The sequence below is a fragment of the Thunnus albacares genome, chromosome 18 (genome assembly GCF_914725855.1).
Source record: "Thunnus albacares chromosome 18, fThuAlb1.1, whole genome shotgun sequence".
Taxonomy (NCBI): Eukaryota; Metazoa; Chordata; class Actinopteri; order Scombriformes; family Scombridae; genus Thunnus; species Thunnus albacares.
The window spans coordinates 8788161-8811579 of NC_058123.1; the positions used below are offsets into that span (position 1 = coordinate 8788161).

The following is a 23419-nucleotide window of genomic DNA, read 5'->3' on the forward strand; positions in this document are numbered from 1 at the left end:
GCAGGACCCCATCACTCATAGTAAGAAACTGATTGAGAAAATAGGTCTCTGAGCCTTTAAAGGTACACCTGTGGAGTTTTTTTAGCACAAGTGGCGCTATGGAGCAATGTTTTGATTAGCGGACATGCTTTGTATGTATTTCATGTTCTACTAGCATGTGGACATACATGAACATACATATGTATCCTGCAGCGTGCCCATTCATGACAACTGTAGAGGGTTTCACACTATTCAACCAATCAGTAACAGGTGACAGTAACACACCTAGAAATGTAGCAATTCACCAGCAAACAGCAGGGAAGAAGGAGAGTGCTAACACAAGTAAACAACTGAGGTTTTAAATGAAAATGTTTTTGAAAAGTTGTTTGAGGACTGAAATATATTCAACATGTCTGTTAGTTTTCAAGGATTTGCACAATGTATTTTGTTGAGAGACACTGAACGTAAACATAACCCTGTATGTTTGCAAGAAAACTCCACATGGTACCAATAAAAGACAAGTACACATATGATAGACCCTACTGTGATGATTACAGTGGATCCAGTGCGTTATGTTTAAGTATACAGGCATGTGACATTACTGCTTCCTGTGCTTTCCAGGGTGAGCTTGGATCAGCTGGACCCAGAGGAGAAGATGGTCCTGAGGGGCCAAAGGGTCGTTCAGGTCTCCCAGGAGATGCTGGTCCTCTTGGCCCAACTGGTGACAAGGTAAGTTCTTTTGTAACCAACCAATGTATGCTGGTACATTCCCAAAGAAACTGCCTAAATTCTATATTGACTGATAATACAGAATTAAAAAAACCAAGTTGTTATTTTGTATCATCAGTCATGTTTGATCTAGGATGATGGCTCTGCAGGGATTAACAAGGAAAATAGTTTTTCCGATCATTTTGTTCTGAACAGCAACCGATTTTCACTGCTGCTGCTCTGGAACCAGCTGGGAGCACAAAATGGATTCAGTTCCTAACATTGTCTATTAAATTGAACGCTGGGTAGGCTGTTAGGTGAGATATATCAGCTGTTTTTTTGTAGTAAAAAAAGTTAATTCATTCTTATAGTGGATGCATCCTCAAAGTCTTAATGATCTTTCATTGAAGGCTTAAAAATCGCCTTGAACATATGTTTAGTATCATTGAGACTGTGTTAACAAATTCTTGCACAAACTCTGATTTGGCAAGTCATCAGCCAACCTGCACTACATGAGTGTGCTGTGCCTTCGTTCCGCAGTAACCACAATACTTTTGCTTGTTATCCTTTAAAGCTTTTTTCCTTATACTAAAGTGCTTATACTGAATCTAAATTGCACATATATTTAGATTTTGGCAGTTTTTCAGCATTGTAGATGTAGGACCTGGTTTGTACTGTATCTGGATAGCACAAGAAGTAACAGCTGAGTCATTTTCATATTTAATTAGAGACTACACAGCAGCCAACATTTCATCGTTAAGCTGAAATGCCAAGAACTGAGATGGTTCTAATAAATGCTGCTGTGTTAAGCAGGTGCTTGTGCACGTTTTAATATAGTTTTTCTTCAAGAATAACACCACTGTTCGTTAGCATTTACTGCTGTACAAATATAGTGTAATACTGACCTAACAAAGGCTGCTTGTCTTGCATTTAGGTTGGAAAGGTACTCATTATGAGATCGATCAATTGTACAAATATTCTACAGATTATTTTCAGGATTTTTTTATCTATCATTTATAACCCATAAATATACTAGATATTTAATTACAAGTCACATGAACAGTAGTGATATACATCTATTTAATGTATGCATCACAATCATCATGCAATATTGAATTAAATAACAGGAATTGACAAAAACATAACGATTTTACACATGAATCTCACCACTCAGCCTGTAAAGACAGTTTAATTTACGGTATAATATTTTCTGCGGCCCTGGAGGAGCTTTGTAAAATCTGAGAGAATAACCCTGATGATGTAATAGTGATGTCATCTGGGCAATCTCGACTTCAAGCAGGCGAGCATTTCAAATTGGAGATGTGAGGTTTGAGAGAAGTGGACATTTAGGAAGCAGAAAGGATCTAATGAAGTACGCTGTTGAGTTGCATGTTTTTTTGGAGTATGACTCATACTAGAAACTAAAAGTCAGGATATCTGCCTTTGCTGGATCAATTTTAATCATCTGTCTCTAATGAGTGCCCCGACTTTATGAAAGTGCAATTATCAGTCGCTGGAACACCTTTTTAAGTAAATTTCTTCTCTTTACAGGGTAAACTTGGAGTTCCCGGGTTGCCAGGATACCCAGGAAGACAAGGACCAAAGGTAATTGCACGATAAGCATATATTGCTAAACAATATTGTCATTAGTTCACTGATTTCAGACTTTAAAATCCTTTTGATAAGAGACACAATGTAGTTGGCCACAGTGTCGCTATATGTGTGTTTGAAAGAGAATGAAACATGCATACATGTGTGTTTGAAAGGCTGCTTTGCTGAAATTTTGATGGCTTATCCTTTAGCCTGTCTGAGGCAAAGCCACAGCCTGACAACTGGACATGCTTGAAGCTCCATGATCAAAGAGCTTGGGATTTGAATATGCCTATTGGTGTCAGCCTTCAGCTCCTGACACAACAACAGCAAAACACTGCTTTTATTCATGGAGCGCCCAGTCTCCTGTCGCATTTATTGAGCGGGGGATATCTCAGCGAGTAAACACAGGATGTAATATTAAAGGTTTGTCTCTCAAATGATTAATTACTCTCTTTCTCACTCACAGGGATCTCAGGGTTTCCAAGGTTTCCCTGGCGCCAACGGAGAGAAAGGAACTCGGGTATGTCAAATAGACCTCTTGTTATTCTTCTCAGTCTTACAAGGGTTGGATCAATACAGGCATAGTGCTGGAGACAGGCTCCTGTCCCAGCTGTAGATTTATCAACCAAGAAGAAGGTGAATGGCCCTAAAATAAAGATTTTTACTAAGGACGGAAAGACAATTGCATTCCCTCTTCATTACTGCTTACACAACTCATTTCTAAACCACCAAAAGCAATGTTTATCACTCTGTGATACTTGAGCAATGTTTCATTTTCTTTGTTTAAGGGATGGACCATTAGCTTGCCTGCAAAAGTAATGGTTTGTCACCACGAGTGGAGCGAGGCACATAAAGCTTTTCATCTTCACAAAACATTTATGAGGTTTATGAGACTAAAATCCTGCACAAAAAGGGATAATTAACATAGTTTCACAGCACTTGCTTGGAACTTAAGAGCCACACAAAAGATGTAATTGTTTTTCTCTTTAAAGTTGTATGCAGCCACTGTAATTGTAACATTGCATTAAAACTACATTATTTTTTATCATAATGCACTATTCTAAGGTAGTAATGAATCTAATGTAAATGATGATGAATATTGATGGTCATTTGAAAACAAGTCTTTCCTAATTAATGATATCTCTGAGCTCCTAAATGGTCCAATTGTGTTGAAATCTGCTTGCAAATATTACTGTCTTCCGGCATTAGAGTCATTCTTCCGGAGGATGCAGCCTCTTAATGATCTGAGTGCCACTCCTTTGATCATTGTGTGTGTTCTTTGTGACCATAGGGAACAGCAGGAAAGCCTGGCCCACGCGGACAAAGAGGACCAACAGTAAGTCTTACTCAGCAGACTCGTGCTTAGATACAGATGGCGAGCTTGGCATCTGAGTGAAAATGGAGATTCAACCTGGATATGGCGGAGATTTCCAGGGAAATCCAAACTGTGACAATAATTAAGTGTAACATTTTCATATCACACATATCTCTTAGGAACCATGCTATGATTTTAATCACTTTGTGTCTGCTTTTCTTTTCTAAAGGGGCCTCGGGGAGAGAGAGGACCAAGAGGACCAACAGGAAAAGCTGGACCAAAAGTGTGTAAAATATTTCACTGACAACCAACTGTTTATTCTGTGGTACAGTACATGTGCACCATTTACTCTTCTTTTTGTCTCTTCAGGGTAACTCAGGAAATGATGGCCCACCAGGACCTCCCGGTGAGAGGGTACGTACCGTACAGTCTGATCAAATTCATCACTTTCAATCAGAGACAAATGATTATTGACCAACTGCCATTTGTTGTTTCAGGGTCTGCCAGGACCTCAGGGACCAACAGGTTTCCCAGGACCAAAGGGCCCTCCTGTAAGTTCAAACACCTACACACAAGGCTCTCTGTATAAACCCATCCCCCTTTCTTTATACTTCTTTATTCTGTACATCCTCATGTATGCATTTGTGTGTATTTCTCAGGGACCTGCAGGGAAAGACGGACTGCCTGGACATCCCGGACAGAGAGGAGAGACTGTGAGTAAACTGGTCTTTACTGAACACTGATTACTCGTCTCTTCATCTGTATTCCACCAAGTAAGTCGTATACCAATTCTGCTTTTTCTTCTGTCATGTGCAGGGATTCCAAGGCAAGACTGGCCCTCCTGGTCCTCCAGGTGTGGTTGGACCTCAGGTGAGTCACAGTCATTAACCAGCACCCTGTCTTGCAGTGTTGCTCGCTTACATGTATTATCAGTGATGGCTTGAGTATTGTATTGATATGGTTGTAATACCAAATCCTTTGTGCAGAAACAAATCTCAGTAAATGCTGAAAAAATAACAAATCAGTATTTGTGTTAACCACAAAGTATTTCAAAAGTTACACTATGTTGTAGAGGTATTGTTCAACATTGAATCCTGAGGTCAATCATTAAGATGTGCGCCAATAAAGTTACTTTCTCAGCATTTTGTTTTTCTGGCAAAATAATTGATTTATCCTCATACCTGTACCTCACGAGCCATGACTTGTGTTGTTTATCCTCTTTCATATGGGCTCTTCATCCATTATGCATAAACGTTTAGCAGACTTTCCCTCCCATCCACTCTGCTAATGCCAGCTGAGAACATTGATGATAACGGAGCTGTATATGGCCTTAATGACTAGTAGGCCTCCCACACAGCAAATGCTCAGCTTCTGGCCACATTTAGCAATAGATCGAGAAATTTTAACATCTCTTCTGGAATTAAAATGCTGATTTTGTTCACAATGTTCTGTAGTCTCTATTTTTCACACCTTCCTCCTCTGCAGTTGAGGGTTATGCTGCAGTGGCCATGATTTTGTTTTTGTTTTTCTAATTGTAGGGACCAACAGGTGAGACTGGACCAATGGGAGACCGGGGCCACCCTGGACCCCCAGGCCCACCTGGTGAACAGGGTCTACCTGGAGCTGCAGGAAAAGAAGGCGCTAAGGTGAACTTTGAAGCTCTAATTTACATATATTTTTAAATACTATCAGCATGATACATATCTGTATGATTTAATAACAATGTGCTTTCATCTACAGGGTGACCCCGGCCCTGCTGGCCCAGCAGGTAAGGATGGTCCTCCCGGGCCAAGAGGTTTCCCTGGAGAGAGAGGTCTGCCTGGCCCTGTGGTAAATATTGCTTCTTAATATGATTGAGTACAATAGCTTCTCACAAATCCAATATCTCTCACAGCTTTGTTATTGCATAATAGTTCTGGGCTATTAAATCACTTTAAGGATGTGGTGAGCCTCAATAGTCAGACTTAATATTGGATTCTTGTGTGGGCTTCAGAAGAGGAACAGTGTGCTCTAAGCTGTTTATTTATTTAGCATTCATACTAAACAAAGTTATTTTCCGTTAATTATGCAATCTACACTTATTTTGTAACTGCAGACTTACTAGCCAGAAATCAATGGCAGAAACAGCTTTTCGAATTCAGAAATAGTGAGATACTCCCATTTATTTGTAATGTAAAGGATGTTGTTTTGGTAGATATCTCTTTTCCTCGTCTGCTGTCAGTCTCCACTTTGGTGGCTATATGAGGTTTTCCAGCTCATGCTGAGCCTATTTGAAAATAGGGAGTCCAACGTAAGGAAGGATGTGTGTTCCCCCAACAGATTGTTGGTTTTCTGAAGCTTTCATTTTATTTTGTTCTGCAGGGGGCTCATGGTCTGAAAGGGAATGAGGGTCCTCACGGCCCACCTGGCCCTGCTGTGAGTACAATTTACTGCATCTGCATCCTCAGTTTGTCATTCTCATTCTCTCACTCATACTCTCACCCTCTATATTCTCTCCATGTCTGGGAATTGTCTCCATAGCAGAGTTCAGACCCTCAGTTGTTCTCTTATATAATATAATGATATGCACAGTTTGGTACTTACATAAGAGATGTCTGACCTATTTGGTAAGGTAGATGTGCCTGATATTGTAATTTTGTTTCAGTATTAAAACTTTGGAAGTCTGATATTTTCGTTCAGTCACTCTGATAATTAATATTGCTGTGTGTTGGTTGGTGCTGTAGGGTTCTCCTGGTGAGCGTGGTCCAGCTGGCCCCGCCGGACCTACAGGTCTACCTGGACGTCCTGGCCCCCAGGGACCTCCAGGCCCTGCTGGAGAGAAAGGCGGACCGGTAAGAACGTCACATTATAAGGATTCCAGTGACATACAGGAAGAAAAAAATCACAAATTTAACATGGCTGAAAACATGTTGTTGAAAATAGGGAGAGAAAGGACCTCAAGGCCCAGCTGGAAGAGACGGTATTCAGGGACCTGTGGGTCTGCCAGGACCTGGTGGACCTCCTGGACCACCTGGAGAGGATGGAGACAAGGTGAGTTACTTTTCATGGCTTGTTTTCCTGTTCAAGTAAACCAATATATGATGAAATCCTATAAAGCTGCAATGAAGCTGAATTCCCTCTGCATCACACACACGCTAATATATAGTACATGCACACGAAATGCCTCACAAAGGCACTAAACTTTACAGTTGAGATCTAAGCTAGATATCCTCTCGTCTCTTTCACTGTGACCTTAAACGCTCTAAGGGGAATCTGTCTGACAGAGTTCGCATCGATTAACAGATCTTTAAAAGGCGAATCTGCCTTGTTGCTGCTTTGTACCCTTCTGTACAAACAGACAGAGGAGAGGGAGGGATTTTGTGGCAGTGACGGAAAGTGTGAAAGTGACCCTTTAGTATTCAGAGGCAAGAACAACTCCTCATCCCCTCTAAAAACATTTGCAGGAAGATCAGCTACGGAGATACTCAGAGGATTATCTCTTATCCTTTGAAGAATGCCTCAGTTCTTAACTGGCCTTACAATAGTCCCTGCGGTGCAGACGGACACAGAGAATACAGAGGGCATTTGCCATGCAGATGAAAAGGATCTCACAAGCTAATGTTTACTCACATTCAGACACTTTCTCATTATAAGTCCTGTCCATGGGGAACGGACAACTCCAAGGCCTTTATTTGCCTCACAAAAAGCATTGTCAGACTCAAACTCAAAAATAAATGCCTTTGGCTTTAGAAGTTATTAACATTATTTTTCTAAACGCCCACAGCATGTGGAGGTTTTGAGAGAATGGTGCAAAGTTCTCCAATTCAGGGAATTTTGGTGCAAACAGGTTGAGATGGGACTTATTGTTCTGTTTTGGCTGCTAGTAGCACCAGTGACTCAACCATCATGATAAGCCCTTCTCAGATGGGAACTATATTTATGACCATGGCACAGAAGGATGAACATAATAGAAATTTCCACATTCAGATCTCTAAAAATGTCTTTTCAAATGTAGGATATAGTTGAGTGTAGGTTCTATTGTGCTGTGATGTGTCATCTTCTGTTCTGGGGATTTTTTGATAATAATTTTAACATTATTTAGTATCAAACTTGATCACCTTCTCACTTGTGTTTAGTTTGGCTTGAGAGTTTTATCTTTCACAGTTTTCATTTAACACTGTGATCATTTCATTCCTTAGGGAGAGCTTGGAGAGCCAGGCCAGAAAGGAAGCAAAGGTGACAAAGGAGAACATGTAAGTTGTTGTTTATTTACAACATTCAGTTTTTGAAAGTTTTGAATAGTAAAAACTTATAGATACTTAAAAATACAGTTATTGATTGTCCTTTTGATGTGTCTCTTCTCCTCTGCAGGGTCCACCTGGTCCTACTGGACCTCAAGGACCTGTTGGAGCACCCGGTCCTGCTGTAAGTGTCCAGTTTGGGTTGTGTGTCCAGATCATTTAACACCTAATCTATCTGTTAAGCCAATGGTACCACTGATTGTGACCCCTTTATCTGTTGCATTGTGCAGGGAGCAGATGGTGAGCCTGGACCCAGAGGTCAGCAGGGTCTGTTTGGCCAGAAGGGAGATGAAGGATCAAGAGGATTCCCCGGACCTCCTGGCCCAGTTGGGCTGCAGGTGTGGACTATAATGAATAATAGAATTCATGACAGTGATCAAATGTTATCACTGAGAAACACTGAGACAATATGATTTAAATCTGTTCCATATTTCTCAGGGCTTGCCTGGTCCACCTGGTGAAAAAGGTGAAACTGGAGACGTTGGTCAAATGGTAAGAGCTTGATGGAAGATTATTACAAGTTCATACATTATATTTGTTACAATATCGTTATCTAATGCATTACATTATGAACAATATGCAGATTAAATTTGTCCTCATTAAACTGTCTTTTCTCTTCCCCGAAGGGTCCACCTGGCCCACCTGGTCCCAGAGGCCCTTCAGGACCCCCAGGAGCCGATGGCCCTCAGGGACCTCCTGGTGGTATTGGAAACCCTGGTGCTGTTGGAGAAAAAGTAAGTGTCTTTTCTATTTCTGGGTTGGATCACTTCTTTTTGGTGGCTGTTTGGTAACTTTACCCATATGAAGTGGTGCAGCTGAAGTTGTGTCTAAGCAGATCAGGTAGCATAGTTCCTTTTTAATGGCCCTTTTTGGCATGAAATGGCAACAGTTTTAAAATTAAGTGTAACTTTGAGTATAAAAACAAACCTCTCCAAAGTCACATTTTGTCCTTTCAATTATGTTGTTTTTTATCTCTTTTCATTTCATAGTAATTGTATCTATTTTGTACACAATTACTAACTGCATACACATTTTAATAAACCGTCATTCTGCAGTCTAGCTGCACAGATATCATTGTCTAGTATAACAATTTTGTGCACTTAATTACACAAAGAAATTATGATTTTATTATCTCCCGGAGTCTTATTTCTGCTGAAAATGGTACATTGCCCATCCGTGTAAATACTTTCTTTGGACTGCTGTATAATCATATTTGTAGAGCAGTACATTGTTGTTTTTTGGAACTCTGCACCTCCCAGAGAAGAACAATTTTCTTTTAGGAGAATCTGGCTTGGTGTCTCCTCCTTGCCCATTAGGAAAATGTCTATGGCTTTTAAAGTTTATGAGAGGAACTGTTGTGATTGACCGTTATGGAGGCACAGTCAACCTGCTGAAATGTATTCTGTCAAGTGACAAGGTCTTCATCTTACTACAGACTTTTTTTGTTCAGATGGCGCCTCTGGGCATGAAAATTTCAAACATTTGTTAGCGACACCAATATGCTCTTGTGACCTGACTTTGCACTTACATTTGGGGTTTTGTTCAGTTCAAAGAAAATAGAGCGCAGCGTCTCTCTAGATCTGGAAAGTAACTGATAAAGAGAGGTTGACAACAAAACAAAAGTCCCATCATGTATCCCAGACCACTATGGCAACCCGCATTTTTTATTGTAACCAGCCTATAAGATATTTGTGATACAGTTTTTATGTGATTGACTGGTTTTTATAACACTTTGGAAGAGGTGGATCCATTGTGATAGCAGTTTGTTTTAGCACTCTGTGTTGCAAAGACTGAGAATGATACCTCTTTACAAGGCTTTTGCAGCCATTAATATTTCACATGCCTATTTATATGATACCCTTTTAAATGGGACATGATCATTTTTTTTCTGTCGCAGCGTGACAGATGCACAGCAAATCTAATGGACAGGCTGCCATCCCCAACAGTACTGTTGCTGGGAGGAGAGAGTACGAATAAATACTCAAAGGCACCGTACTTGCAATTCTAAGATGATAAATGCATTATTAAAGGAGGCTCTCATAAAATCAGCTCCCGCTCTTATTTGTTGCTGCTGTTTCATTATCACAGGCCTGCTCTGGCAGCAGCTGCTGGACTGCAGCGCTGTGCATTTTCTCATCACTTTCAGTCCATAGTGATGGTGTGATTTGTTTTATCAGGTTCAGTCAATAGAATCACCTTTGCTCCTTCATAATCTCCCTGAGGATAGCCCGGCCTTCTCCTGTGCAAGAAAAAACACAGCGCTCTTTTGGTTAATCACGCTTCAGCTGATCTGGCATTTTATTAGGTAGCGCAGGGAGCTGGCAAAAGCAACTGAGCTCAGGTTTTCTCTGTAAACACATCCCTCATATAATGGTGATGAGCAGCTGTCTTTCATGCGCTCAGTTTCACTGTTCTCAGCAGATTTTACCAGTGGCCCTATGGTGGACATGAGCAGGTTGACATAAGGAAAGAGCCTGTGCAGATGCAACATTGCGTAAAGATCAGCTCCTAATACAGGAGGATCAGTCATGCTTTTAAACAGGCGTACCAACTGCTTAAAGTGGATTTCTTGACAGCAACAAGAGAGGTTTTGGAAGACAGCCAGATTCTTATTTAGAGTATCAGAGCTTTTGTTCATGCTAGAGAGAATCTGGATATGCTTATCATAACACATCACCACACACCTCTTCATTCGCCCTGCAGAGCTTTGCTATCAATTTTCTATTCCATTGCCACCCCCCTGTCTCCCAAACATGACATGGGCTAATACTTTCTCCTGAAACAGGTGTGGCAGACTGCATCTGCAGTAAAACAACATCAGGGAGGATGGTAGGCTTATGTGACAGTGAATAACGATAGTGCCCGGTTAGTATAGGTGAGTCAACAGGGCAACTATCCAAGAAGGCAGGAGGAAGAGGAGAAGATGTATGGACAGGGTCCAGGGAGAACAGTGAGGTCAGCGCCCTCTTTGCTTCAGCCACCTAATCTGCCTGCACTTGATGGATTGAAATCTCTGGTGTCATCTCTTTCTATCCCCACTTGGGTGACAAGGGCACCAGCACAGTGAGGGATGCTGTAAATGATGGGATTTTTAGAACCATGTTGGATCAACAAATCACCTTTCTGTTAATGTATGTCTCTCTCTCACCCTCTCATACCCCTCTTCCCTCCCTCCCTCTTTCTCTCTCTCTCATCACCAGGGAGATGCTGGTGAAACAGGAGAGCCAGGTCTTCAGGGAGAACTTGGCCCACCAGTAAGTTATCTGATTTTTACATGAATGAGAACCAGTAAAGAATATAAGGACATGATATCGTCATTTGACCAGCAATAATTTTACCAACAAGAAGAAAATAAGTCATTGTTGGTCAATTGTTGGCAACATTATGATAAGGTTATTTTTTTTCTTTTCTTGTATGCTCATGTAGCATCTCTGTTAACAAACTGTGTATAATTCCAGGGTCCAAGAGGAGAGCGAGGAGAGAAGGGTGAGAGTGGTCCTGCTGGTGCAGCTGGACCTCCCGGCCCCAAGGGTCCCCCAGGAGATGATGGTCCCAAAGGCAGCCCAGTAAGTTCCACTCCACATTTGGCCTCAGAAGACACATTCTATTTGATAATTCAATGCAGTCTCTCAACCTATTTCATCTGAGTCTCTATTGTCTACTACAATCATAGCGACCTGAAACTAAATGTCTTGTCAAAAAAAAAAAAAAATTACAGCAGCTTTTATTGATTTTCAGGGTCCAAGTGGTTTCCCCGGAGATCCTGGTCCACCTGGAGAGCCTGGTCCAGCTGTATGTATTACACAAGTCATCAGCTAAACTTTGTGCAAACTCTATTCCTCACAGTTTGTTTTTGATGCAATGCAGCACAACTGAGGTCCTGTTTAATTCTTATGCAGGGTTTAGATGGTCCACCTGGTGACAAGGGAGATGACGGAGAAGCTGGTCAGGCTGTGAGTGTTGTATACCAATCGTGTTACTTTTAAAAGCTCTGTGTGTTATTCCTAATTCACTAATGGACACTGTCATTTAAATTGCAAATTGTTTTATTTTCACCCCTCATGATTTTTTTAAATAGGGTTCCCCTGGTCCCACTGGAGAGTCTGGTCCCTCTGGACCACCAGGAAAGAGAGTAAGTACCATCCTGTGCTCTCTTCTCATCGTCCTTGCAAAATGTCAAAATGCTAAAATGTTCTGGCTTTGTACTCCACAATATTAATCTCTGTCATCTATTTTTTTTGTATAGGGCCCCCCTGGAGCAGCAGGACCTGAAGGTAGACAAGGAGAGAAGGGAGCCAAGGTAACTCATCAACAAACAAAACACATTTTCTGCCTTTTTTCTTCACTGACAACACCAACAATGTCAAGTAACCTGGCAAATGAGCAAGAATCAAGTGGTTTGTGTGTACACTGTTTCTGTGTGATAGGGAGAGCCTGGAATGGAAGGTCCCCAAGGAAAGACAGGTCCTGTTGGTCCTCAAGGATCACCTGGCAAGCCTGGTTCTGAAGGCCTCAGGGGTATCCCTGGCCCAGTTGTAAGTAAAGTGTTTCGTACATTTACACCAGTTTATCGCAATCATATGCTGGCGCTGTGAAATATTGTTATAACAGCATGTAGTGCAAGCATACATAAACAGTTTCTAATAAACTGCTGGATGTAAAGGAGCTGTGCTATTTATAGAAACTTGTGTCTTCTTGTGAGCTGGGGCTAAAACACTGAGTAATTGGTATTTCTGCGCAGGGAGAGCAAGGTCTACCCGGTCCTCCAGGCCCAGATGGACCTCCCGGACCTATGGTGAGTAGAAGTGACTCCTGGCCTTTAAACTGTCTCACATAATATGTGATCTGAATCCTCATCCAACTGTTATCTTCTCCCCAATGTGACATCCCTCTCACAGGGTCCTCCAGGTTTACCCGGTTTGAAAGGAGACTCTGGTATCAAAGGAGAAAAGGTGAGTCACTGCAGCACCTGTTCAACTGATGTACATGTTTTGATGCAGAGCATAGGCTAAATACTGTAACGAAGACTAATGGACTTGTTTACTAACAGATTGATTTGATCTGTTGTTTGCTTCCAGCCATCAAATCATTACCCAAATGATTAGAGGGAGTGTCAGATAGATATAGTATAGGGCTAATGTTTGTGATGGTGTATTATTGACTGTTGTATTGATAATGTGTGTGTGTGTGTGTGTGTGTGTGTGTGTGTTGTTCTCTGCCCTCAGGGCCATCCGGGTCTTATTGGTCTTATTGGACCCCCAGGTGAACAGGGAGAAAAGGGTGACAGAGGTCTTCCTGGTCCTTCAGGATCATCTGGTCCCAAAGGAGACAATGTGAGTAAACAAAACTACACTAGAGTCATCAGAAAAAAGCTTAAACATGCTCACACGTTGTATTTATTTTATTCTACATATCTAAACAGACTGTAAGTGTTGTAGGCAAGCACTTCCATTTGTGCCGATAATCAGCGTGTTAAGTTATTTATAATCCACACACTAATCACACTGCTGCACACTAATCGATACTGTTGCATCGGGAAACAGCAGTTTCCATAAACAACAGTTACATATTCTCAGATTCTCTTTCTTCCTTTAGGGTATCGCTGGTCCATCTGGTCCACTTGGTCCCATCGGTCCTCCTGGATTACCCGTAAGACTATGCTAATCGCATGTGTTATACCACAGTATGTGTGCAACTGAATAACGTGTGAAGTAATGTTTGAGCTAATATTGATTACTTAATCATCTTTGCATCTTCAGGGTCCTCCTGGTCCCAAAGGAGCTAAAGGGTCATCGGTAAGTGTTTTGTTGAAAGCTGCATTCCTTCAGAAACAATACAAATAATAGGAAATAGTAATAAATATCATGTGTTAATCATTTAAGATCAAACATTACTTTAATCTGTCCTGCTCAGGGTCAAACTGGACCAAAGGGAGAGACTGGTACACCTGGACCTCCTGGCCCTCCTGTAAGTCAATGCACCAGTTTTTTTTTTATTGTATCATTATTTTGAATCTTTTCCTCAGTGAGTCATTATCTCATTGATTTTAACGGACACCTACATCATCTCCATCCTTTATTCCTGACTGGCATTTGTCTCCTTTAATGTCTCCATAAACAGGGTCCTCCTGGCGATGTCATCCACCCACTCCCCATGCAGGCTTCCATGAAAGGCAGAACGCGTAGGAACATCGACGCCAGCCAGATGGTGGACGACGAAGCCGTAGACGCCAACTACAAAGACTACGACGATGGCATGGAGGAAATCTTTGGCTCACTCAACTCCCTTAAGCTGGAGATCGAGCAGATGAAGCACCCGCTGGGCACACAGGGCAACCCCGCTCGTACCTGCAAGGACCTGCAGCTGTGCCACCCTGATTTCCCTGATGGTTTGTATCACATTCTGTCTAAAATGAGGTCTATTCTCTAGTCCTTCCTCGCCAAGGTTTTTAATTTCTCCACTGAAATGGCAGTTATCCCACAGCAGCTTGCTGGAAATGTTGGAGAAAAGACAGTGCCACCATTCATGTTTTTAATGGGCTCTGTCTGCTTGCTATGCAAATGTGCCTGTTGTGAGGCTGCTAGCGCACGTGCACTGCAAATAGCGTACACCCCGAAATTTACAGATGTTACTGAAAAGCCAAGGTCAGGTGGATAGAGGGGATTTGAGCATGAACACACGGGGTTAAAAGGTCAGAGAGACTGGAGGGAATGTCAGATAGATGCATTATAGGGCTAATGTTTGTGATGTGTATATTATTGACTGTTTTATTGATAAAATGCGTCTGTTCCCTTTATAATTTGGTCACCTTCACTTACATTATACAGAGATGGTAAACACATAAGTAATCATCACTACATGCTCAATTTTGAATGTGTCAGCCACTAATCCACTATAGTTGCATAATATGGCAATTTGACATATGGACAATGGATAATATTTGATATTATCAAACAGCAGGATCAATATTTGTTGAAATACAATGTATTACCTGTATGCATATTTTTTGTATGCAGAATTTACCAAAAGATTACACTAATTAGGAATGGGTGACTGACAGTGTTTCAGAATGTGTGCACTGTTTGCCTCAAGCAAGGTAATATTAAACAGCCTGGTTTTTAAAGGGAGTTTGGTGTTTTTCTCCCTGCACAAAGTCCCCAAATACAATAGAGGCATAATAGATTTAGAGTGAACACAGAGACGCTCTAGCACCAGGCTATACAACGTGAGACATTGCCTTGACCTGAAGGAGCGCAGCGCAGGCTTCAATTCATACATACTTCTGTCTGTTTTTTTTTCCACTCTCTTCACATCTCCAGGTGAGTACTGGATTGATCCAAACCAGGGCTGCTCTCGGGACTCCTTCAAGGTTTACTGCAACTTCACAGCAGGTGGAGAGAGCTGCATCTTCCCAGATAAGAAGTCTGAAGGGGTAAGTCTGGCTGATTGTATGCACACACACACATACACATACAAACACACACACACACACAGGCACAAGGACAGTCAGGTTGGGGATACAGTGAGCAGAAAAAGGCAAGGACTTTTGAAAAGGGGGAAGAAATTGTATTATTACTATTTTTTAGCTTCCATTTCATGATTTACAGTTAAGCTGAATACTCCAGAAAAGTGAACAATTGTCTTTTTTCCTCAAGTCTGAGACTAAGCGCTGTGTATACTGTAAAAATAACCAAAACATCTCAAGACAGTGCTGTTTTCAACAGTAACTCCATTGCTACTACTCATGTATCCATATAATTAGCCTCCATGAGATTACCTGTTGTGTTGTTGTGTTGTTGTAAGAAGATGTAGGAGATGACTCACCAGCACTGCCTGCATTTCCCATGAGGCCCGAGGAAAAGTTATTTTACAAACATGCTAAATCTCATGGTTTAGTATTGACAGCCGGCGACAGCAGGGGAATGACTCCTTCATTCAAACGCACAAATTTACACCACACACTTATTGTTTTAGTGCCATTTTTAGATAGAACGCAGTTAAGGATTTTATCACATTTTTACAGGCCTTTGGCAGGTGACTGGCACACTGAGGAGGTTTTTGGTTCATTATGCGTGAGCGTGTAGTGGAGAGGAGAGTAGGAGAGTGGTGAAACATTGGGAACACTGTTTTTGACAAGTGGAGGGTTGTGTAATAGCACAGTGCTACAGCCACTTTAATGATCCCACTCACCAAGCCTCAGAGGAGAAGGAGTTTGCTTAAGCTCAGAATAATGAAGCAGACTTTTTATAGCGTGCTGGTGATGGGCTGCTCTCATTTGTGTCGGGGGGTGAAAAGAAAAGCCTGTGCTGTCAGTCTTTGCACAGAGAATGGAAACACTCCCACATCTGTTAGATTGGCACAGTTTTTTTTTTTTATAAGAGCACATCCAGTAGACATACTGTCCAAAGACTATACAGAATCACAGACACCAACCCGGCTTTGCTGTCATGGATTCTAGAAAAAGAGAAAGTCACAGCAAGGATATATTTCCTCCTCTGCTCAGCCCTCTGCGGTGAAAACAACTGCAGGTCACCTTCAAGGCAGCATGGGTCTAATGTATGCCATCTCCCGGCGATAAGTGATCTCCGGCCCATCATTCATTAACGCATTAAGCTATTGATGACAGTTCCATATCAAACCCTGCTATCTAATTATGGGGACATTCATCATTGTCATGGCTGAGCCTATTAGAGCTGTGCCCTGTTGGCCAATTCACAGCTTTTAATGGCATAACAAAGTTAGTGCGCCATGGCTACACAGCACTAACACTGAACAGCAGGGATAGAGACCGAGGTATAAGAGCTCATTGCAGGCGATCATTTCTTAATTAATCACTGTGTACTCATGAATTTTTCAGCAGCAATTAGCTGCCAGCTATAGTTTGTACTGTACAAAATGGCATAATGGCTTACTATAATCTTCTGCCTTGGTCCAGTTGGTCTGGTTGATCTCATTCAGTACTGTTTCAGGTCTGGAAGACTCGTCAGAGGACAAACAGAAGGATAAAGAGGGGAGAAAAAGAAAAAAAAAAGCTGAGAGGGGATGTGTTTCTGTCAGATCTGTTTCTTTTCTTTAACACTGCTGTTTTTTCCTCCTCCTCCTCCTGCTCTGCCTCTCTGTCGATCCATGCCCCCAGGCTAGGCTCACATCCTGGGTAAAGGAGAATCCCGGCTCCTGGTTCAGTGAATTCAAACGTGGTAAACTGGTAAGCCAGACTCCCGACTTTCTCAAGTCCCTTTCCCTTCCCTGAATGCCTCTTATATTTTACAGAGCAAAATGGCAAAATGGCCCAAAGACTCGCCAGGCACATGGTATAGTCACTACAAGAGAGGTTCCCTGGTAAGTGGCCCTGCCTGCGGTGCCAGAGTCCTGGCTGAGGCCGGGACTCTGTGTGCCTCAGGCTCTGCATGGTTCTGGTACTGCACAAAGTATGTATATACTGTACTTTGGCACTTTGCTTGTTGGGTGTTACACTTTTGTGGTGCATGATTTAGCATGAGCTGCACTCACCTTCAGTCCAACAACATAGGGGATGCTCTTATGAGGAAATGGCGCAGAGGTTTGTGGACCATACAGACGAGATTTAACCGTGATGAAGCAGCATATATGACATCTAATGGAGGAACACAATATATCGCTGCTTCACTGTGGAAATTCCTGACTGTATATCCACTCTGCCATACCTCTGCTACATTATGAGAGCATCGCCTAAGGGTGACTGTGCGCCTTGACTCACTCCAGACTCAAGAAGCATCGGTATATCCATAGATAGCTGATTTAATAGTATGGACAAAAAACCCCTGAGACCGAATAAATCACTTCACATTTTTCCTCCTAACACATTAGATTTTTTTTTTTTAGTTATAGATCTCAACAAGTTCCTGTCTCAGCGGGTCATCTATCCTCCACAAGGGGCAAAAAATACATGTAATTTCCTCTTTGCTGCAGCTGTTCAGCTGCACTCACATTCCCAGTGTCTCCCTTAAACACTACTTAGATCTGGCGGAGTAGCTCTGAGTCAAACAGGTCAGGCACTCAGTCACCACCCAGGGGCTTCCGGGTACTCAGTCACTGCTGACTTGCGGCTGTGATGATGAAGAGGTAATGTTTCTCTGGTGATGTCGGGCTGGATCCACACAATGCTCGGGGTGGGGTTGGGGAGATGAAGAGTGGTGGGGTAAACGAGAAAAGCATGGGACTACCCAGCCACTCTGAGGATGAAACAATGGTGGCAGCCACAGTGCCAACACTCATAGACGTAACTTGCAGAGAACAGAGTCTTCATTGTTTATATGGTGTAATTAATTAGCTAAGTAAATCAGTCATTGCAAAAATAGATGGAGGAGATGATTAGCTCTCTCTGTTAATGTCAACTGTGAGTGTTGGTATTGTGGGTTTGCATGTGTGCTGAGGTGTGCGTGTGAAAGCGTGCTTATTTGCCAGAACAAGTCGAGAGAGAGAGAACACATCCAGATTCACAGATGGTTTGCTGCTCTGGCTGCACAGCATGGATGCTGCATGCGCTCTACTCTCAGTAAGTCCTGTTTGTCTGAAAGACGAAGCGACCATGTGGATCTAATGGATTCCTGATGGTTGGTATGCAGATTGTCACTTACGGACATTAGACTAAACCGTGACTGGTTCCAAACCTGCTATCTTATCAGTCAGGATTAAAAAGCGCTCTAATCATCTTAATGGGATATTGCTCTGTTTTCTGTAACATGAGCTCGAAAAGCCAAATTCTAAGTTAATCATTGGAAAATTAACAGGCAATTAACATATCATTACTGCAACACATTTCTTATTAAATAAATTACATTTTCAGGATTTTACCATAATTTGTTCATATTGGATATATATTTTACATAATTGCATAATCAAGATTTAAATTAGGTGTTTAGTTATGCTTATTTTTTGTACTTTGAAGGCAGATTTTCCCACATTAAGCCTTGCACATCAGTGCAGCTTCCAGGCATCAAGCCTAGAAAATATTTTGCACCCTTTCTCCCCTTCTGGATAGTATCATCACTTGATCCAGTGCTTAAGAAATGTTGACTGTTCCTCACTCATCTTTTCCCTTGAGACATTCACACTTATTAGCACATTACTTAAGGGCTGATAATATTCACTATTTTTATTGTCCACGGATCTGATGAAAAGACCAACACCAACGATGAATAGATCCTACTGCTAATAAGTATTATGTTTGTAGCCAAAGCTTAATAGAGTGCTCCATTGTTGTCCAAAAACGAATGAAAACACATCATGCTCCCTCATTACGGTGAACATGCTGTGAAGTTGCAGTTAAACCACAGTTTATTTTGAGTCTATTTTAAATACAAAATGTGTATTAATCCACAGCTGAAAATAGTCCCCAGCTAATGTGCTTTTTACTCCAGCTTGAGTAATATTTGCTAAAAACTACAGTGACCAGCTGTTTAAAGGAAATTGGTATGAAAACTATATATGTTTGACATGTTTTTAAAGAATTTTTAATTATATAGGAATTAATGGCTTTGGAACTGTGAGAAACAGACAGGATATGGATGTCAGAAGGTATTGATGGGATTTGTTTACAATAAAAAACACGTCCGAGAAATCCCAACACAGCAGTAAAACAGGAATACATACAGGAATACTAGTCATAAATTAAATCAAAATGACTCCCAAGAGACAAAAAAACACTGCGTAGTATAGACATGACAGTGTGTTCAGTCAATGTTTTTAAGGATCTTCAGAATATTCTTCCTCTCAGTCCACTCATTCTTTTACACTGGTCCCTTCTCCCATCGTGAAGCTTTTGATGTTCAACTCCGCCTGTGTTCCTTTTATTAGCTCTCCTACGTGGATGCAGAGGGTAACCCCATCGGCGTGGTCCAGATGACCTTCTTGCGTTTGCTGAGCGCTGCAGCCAGACAGAACATGACATACAACTGCTACCAGTCGGTGGCCTGGCACGACCTGGATCGGGACAACTACGACAAGGCCATCCGCTTCCTGGGCTCCAACGATGAGGAGATGTCTTACGATAACAACCCCTACATCCGCGCCGTCGTGGATGGATGTGCGGTGAGTCATGGAGATGTGTGAGTGTGTTTGTGTGAGTGTCTGCGGGTGGTTGGCGGGGGTTTCTTTTGATTAACATTGTCAGGAAATTGTATTTCTGTCGTGTCAATAAGAGCCCTGCAAATGTGTGTGATGTTTTTTTATTCGTAGAGTGTTTTTTTCATACAATGACTCTCCCTCCTACTGTGCTATTTTCTCTTCAACAGTTGAAAAAGGGCTATGAAAAGACAGTACTTGAGATCAACACACCAAAGGTGGAGCAGGTGCCATTTGTGGACATCATGTTCAACGACTTTGGTGGCTCCACGCAGAAGTTCGGATTCGAAGTGGGCCCTGTCTGTTTCATCGGCTAAGACTGTTTACTGAGCAAATGGAGAAAAAAGCATATTTTTTGTTTTCTCAGAAAGAAAAAAACAATTGAAAAAGAATAGGACAATTCTATTTGTAAAAAAGTAACATTTTCCATAAAGCAACAAGTATGAGCAAAATGAAATCAAGTTGAGAATACAGTGAAATTCTATAGGAATAGAGGAAAATGAAATAAGAGCAACCTTGAAACCTCAGTGTGCCTTCTCCATCACATGCAAGTTTTGAAACTGGATGTCAGATCCTGCCTCTTACACAACACACTCGCGCACACACGTACACGATTCTAGCCCCATGTCATCACACATGATTTAGATGGTTTATGTCCCAAACAATGAAGGCGACCCTGAGAGCTGCAGCCGTTCCAGACGGTCGCTGCGCTTGCCATGGACTCCATCTGATTTGGCTCTTTTCTTTCTTTAGTTCTGATCTCATGTTTTCCCTCATCTCTCTGGCTTTTTCCACTTGTCTTTTTGTTTGGTTTGTTTGCTCATTCACTATGGGAGCTTTGTTTGTGCATAATTGTCTCCCCATTCTCTTGGAATGGATCTTATATATAAATATATATAAATAATTTTTATGTTTGTAAGTACATTCTGTATATTTTTCCTGGTAATGTTTATTGCTTCTGGCTTCAAAACATGCATGTGACTTTACTAATTGTGAGGTAGGAGACGATGGATACAGGGATAACATCTAAATTGTAGTAATATTTTGGACGTGAGGAAATTCGACTTGTAAATTGAAAAACAAAACAAAAAATCAGGAAGTCCTGTCTTGTTGCAGTTGTGGAGCACACCTTGTTGTAATTTAAGAACAGAATGGAAATAAAAGACGAAAACAAGCTCTGTGATATTATGTGACAGTTGATTTGCATAACGAACAAGGAAAAAAAAAAAAAGAAGAAATACATTCCTCCTCTTGTGCTCTCTGAACAGATCGCCTTTTTTGGTGGCAAATTTCATTAACTTAATAAACAGCTTATATTTTTTGTTGCTCAAATACTCATCTGTCCGACTATGCATTGGGAGATGATGTCACATTTTAATGAAAACACAAAGAAATCAAAACCTAGGTGCTATTTTCTCTCTTCTGTGGTGCTATGTATTTTTCTAGTTTGTGTTGTTTGAATGAAAGGAAATTTGTGGTGAGAATATTCCATCAACATCTGCCCCTTGACTCTCTTGTCCACCACGTCTGACGCAGGTGGATCTTTGCTGCATCCATTTTTTGTTTTGTTTTTTTTTTTGTTTGTTTTTTTTATGTTCAGCAGTGGTGTTTGCATGCCATTTCTCTACATATCCATTTACCGATCGGTGCAGCATGTCAGCGTATGTTATCTTCTGCTTCAGCGGACCACGCAGATAAGAGTCCCACACTTGTACCAAAAGTTGGAATAACAAGAGGAAAGTTAAGGTGGTGCTGTTGGCTTTGCATATCATTGCTCTAAGATGCTGCATTTTGGCTCTTGCTGTTGGATCATCACATCAAACTGATGGAAGTTGAGAAGCGGACATGTTGTGATTGGGCCAAAACGTCCAAAGGGATATTGGTCCAAAAAGGGCAAAAAATTGTTTGGTGTATGAAACCCTAAACCCTTCCACCAAAGGTGTTCACGTATATATTTAGCTTTAAGTGCCATGGTGGCTTAAAATCTATTTTTTTTTGTATGGGAAACAACTTGAAAAGTACTTTTTTCTTGATTTAATCAGAGTAGAGGAAGGTCACCAAGGTAGACAGATGAAAGAGTCTGCACATGCAGCATCAAAAAAATTGCTTGTCAGTCTACTATTTTTGCCCTTATTTGTAATTATGCTCTTTGTTCAAACTATGCACTCTCTATGCTTATGACCACTAGTATCTACCACAGAATTTTTACAGCCCTTCATACGTAGGTTTGTTTTGTTTCCGTTTTTTTGGTTTTTTTTCTTCAAATATGTGACTTGAACCATTTTCTGTTAAGATAACTCAATATGCTTGTAGATCTTTGGCTTTATTTTTCATTGTGATGCAGTACACCCAAATTTAATACTTTGCTCTCAATAATAATAAAAAAAAAGGACGAACAAATTTTTGTAAATTTCCAGAACCAGCAGTGATGCTGCCATTGTTTTTTTTTTTTGGTTTTTTTTGGTTTTTTTTTTTTGGTTTTGTTTTATTTTATTTTATTTTTTTTGTAGATTTTCCGTTTGTCTGTCTGTTTGTTTGTTTTCACAGTCTTGTCAAAAACCTGTGTAAGGATAAGAGGATAGAAGATATATTGGTTTTTATGTCAATAAATTCAAGTTTACTGTGGCCATCCACTCTTGTATGTCTTTTGAAGCATTAAAACCTATCTGTATGCATGAAATTGTAAAGTTTTTTTCTCTTGTTGTTATAATTTTGTAGAGTGACATGATCTCCAGTCCACGTTTTATTCATCGTTAAACATCCCTTTTTTCAATGCTAAAGATGAATAAAAGAAAAAAAAAAAAAAAAAAAGGTCATGTCCACAATTGTGAAGTGGAGAGAAAATGATGAACTTGTAACTCTACCAAAGCCAATGTTCGTTTGTAGTATATTTATTGTATTATTTAAAATAAAAAAATAAATGTTAAATGATACCATAGTGTAAGTGTAAGAGGCCCCCTCTTTACATGCACACGGGAAGACAAAATTTATTGTCAAGAGGTTATTAATTCACCACATGCTATTTATTTTTACACAATATATTCATGCTATTTTCTCCTTTTTGATGGAGCATTGTAGAATGTGTTTGGCCACATCCAGTTGAATAGATAGACCTGTCTTCATGTTTATACCTCTGAGCTGTGTCTGTGTGTCTGAGTGAATGTGTGTTGGGAGCTGATTTTTAGACCATTTTAATGCTTCATGAATGACTGAATGATGTTTTAACAGGTAAAGATACCATTAATTGCACTACAATGTATGTTTTAATAACATCAAAAACAAGTCTCGCTCCACAGATACTGGACAAGAAAGAAGATCCCAGGCTGCATCTTGTGATCAGACATGCAGTCAACCATGGATTGTTCCCTGCTGATGCCTCCAAAAAAAAGACTGCTTAATGAATCTTCCTGGCTATGGGCGTTTTAGGACAGCTAATGTATGT

The 23419-nt window shown here is 41.0% G+C and overlaps 1 protein-coding gene across 2 annotated transcripts in view; it reads left to right on the forward strand.

Annotated features, from left to right (window-relative positions):
* Positions 1-22816, forward strand: part of col5a1 (procollagen, type V, alpha 1) — a 75148-nt gene extending 52332 nt beyond the window's left edge. Inside the window, exons 30-66 of one of the 2 annotated variants that reach the window (XM_044332866.1) lie at positions 601-708; positions 2239-2292; positions 2747-2800; positions 3572-3616; positions 3825-3878; positions 3965-4009; positions 4093-4146; positions 4255-4308; positions 4412-4465; positions 5134-5241; positions 5336-5425; positions 5957-6010; positions 6319-6426; positions 6518-6625; positions 7774-7827; positions 7946-7999; positions 8106-8213; positions 8314-8367; positions 8502-8609; positions 11076-11129; positions 11334-11441; positions 11614-11667; positions 11775-11828; positions 11954-12007; positions 12122-12175; positions 12303-12410; positions 12617-12670; positions 12774-12827; positions 13101-13208; positions 13471-13524; positions 13635-13670; positions 13789-13842; positions 13996-14263; positions 15195-15307; positions 17146-17214; positions 19711-19944; positions 20148-22816. In XM_044332866.1, the coding sequence (XP_044188801.1) occupies positions 601-708; positions 2239-2292; positions 2747-2800; positions 3572-3616; positions 3825-3878; positions 3965-4009; positions 4093-4146; positions 4255-4308; positions 4412-4465; positions 5134-5241; positions 5336-5425; positions 5957-6010; positions 6319-6426; positions 6518-6625; positions 7774-7827; positions 7946-7999; positions 8106-8213; positions 8314-8367; positions 8502-8609; positions 11076-11129; positions 11334-11441; positions 11614-11667; positions 11775-11828; positions 11954-12007; positions 12122-12175; positions 12303-12410; positions 12617-12670; positions 12774-12827; positions 13101-13208; positions 13471-13524; positions 13635-13670; positions 13789-13842; positions 13996-14263; positions 15195-15307; positions 17146-17214; positions 19711-19944; positions 20148-20294 (3045 nt within the window). In that variant the 3' untranslated portion in view covers positions 20295-22816. Of the gene's footprint in view, positions 1-600; positions 709-2238; positions 2293-2746; positions 2801-3571; positions 3617-3824; positions 3879-3964; positions 4010-4092; positions 4147-4254; positions 4309-4411; positions 4466-5133; positions 5242-5335; positions 5426-5956; positions 6011-6318; positions 6427-6517; positions 6626-7773; positions 7828-7945; positions 8000-8105; positions 8214-8313; positions 8368-8501; positions 8610-11075; positions 11130-11333; positions 11442-11613; positions 11668-11774; positions 11829-11953; positions 12008-12121; positions 12176-12302; positions 12411-12616; positions 12671-12773; positions 12828-13100; positions 13209-13470; positions 13525-13634; positions 13671-13788; positions 13843-13995; positions 14264-15194; positions 15308-17011; positions 17081-17145; positions 17215-19710; positions 19945-20147 lie in introns of both variants that reach the window. The other variant, XM_044332865.1, reaches the window with a different exon arrangement.
* The last annotated feature ends 603 nt before the right edge of the window (positions 22817-23419 follow it).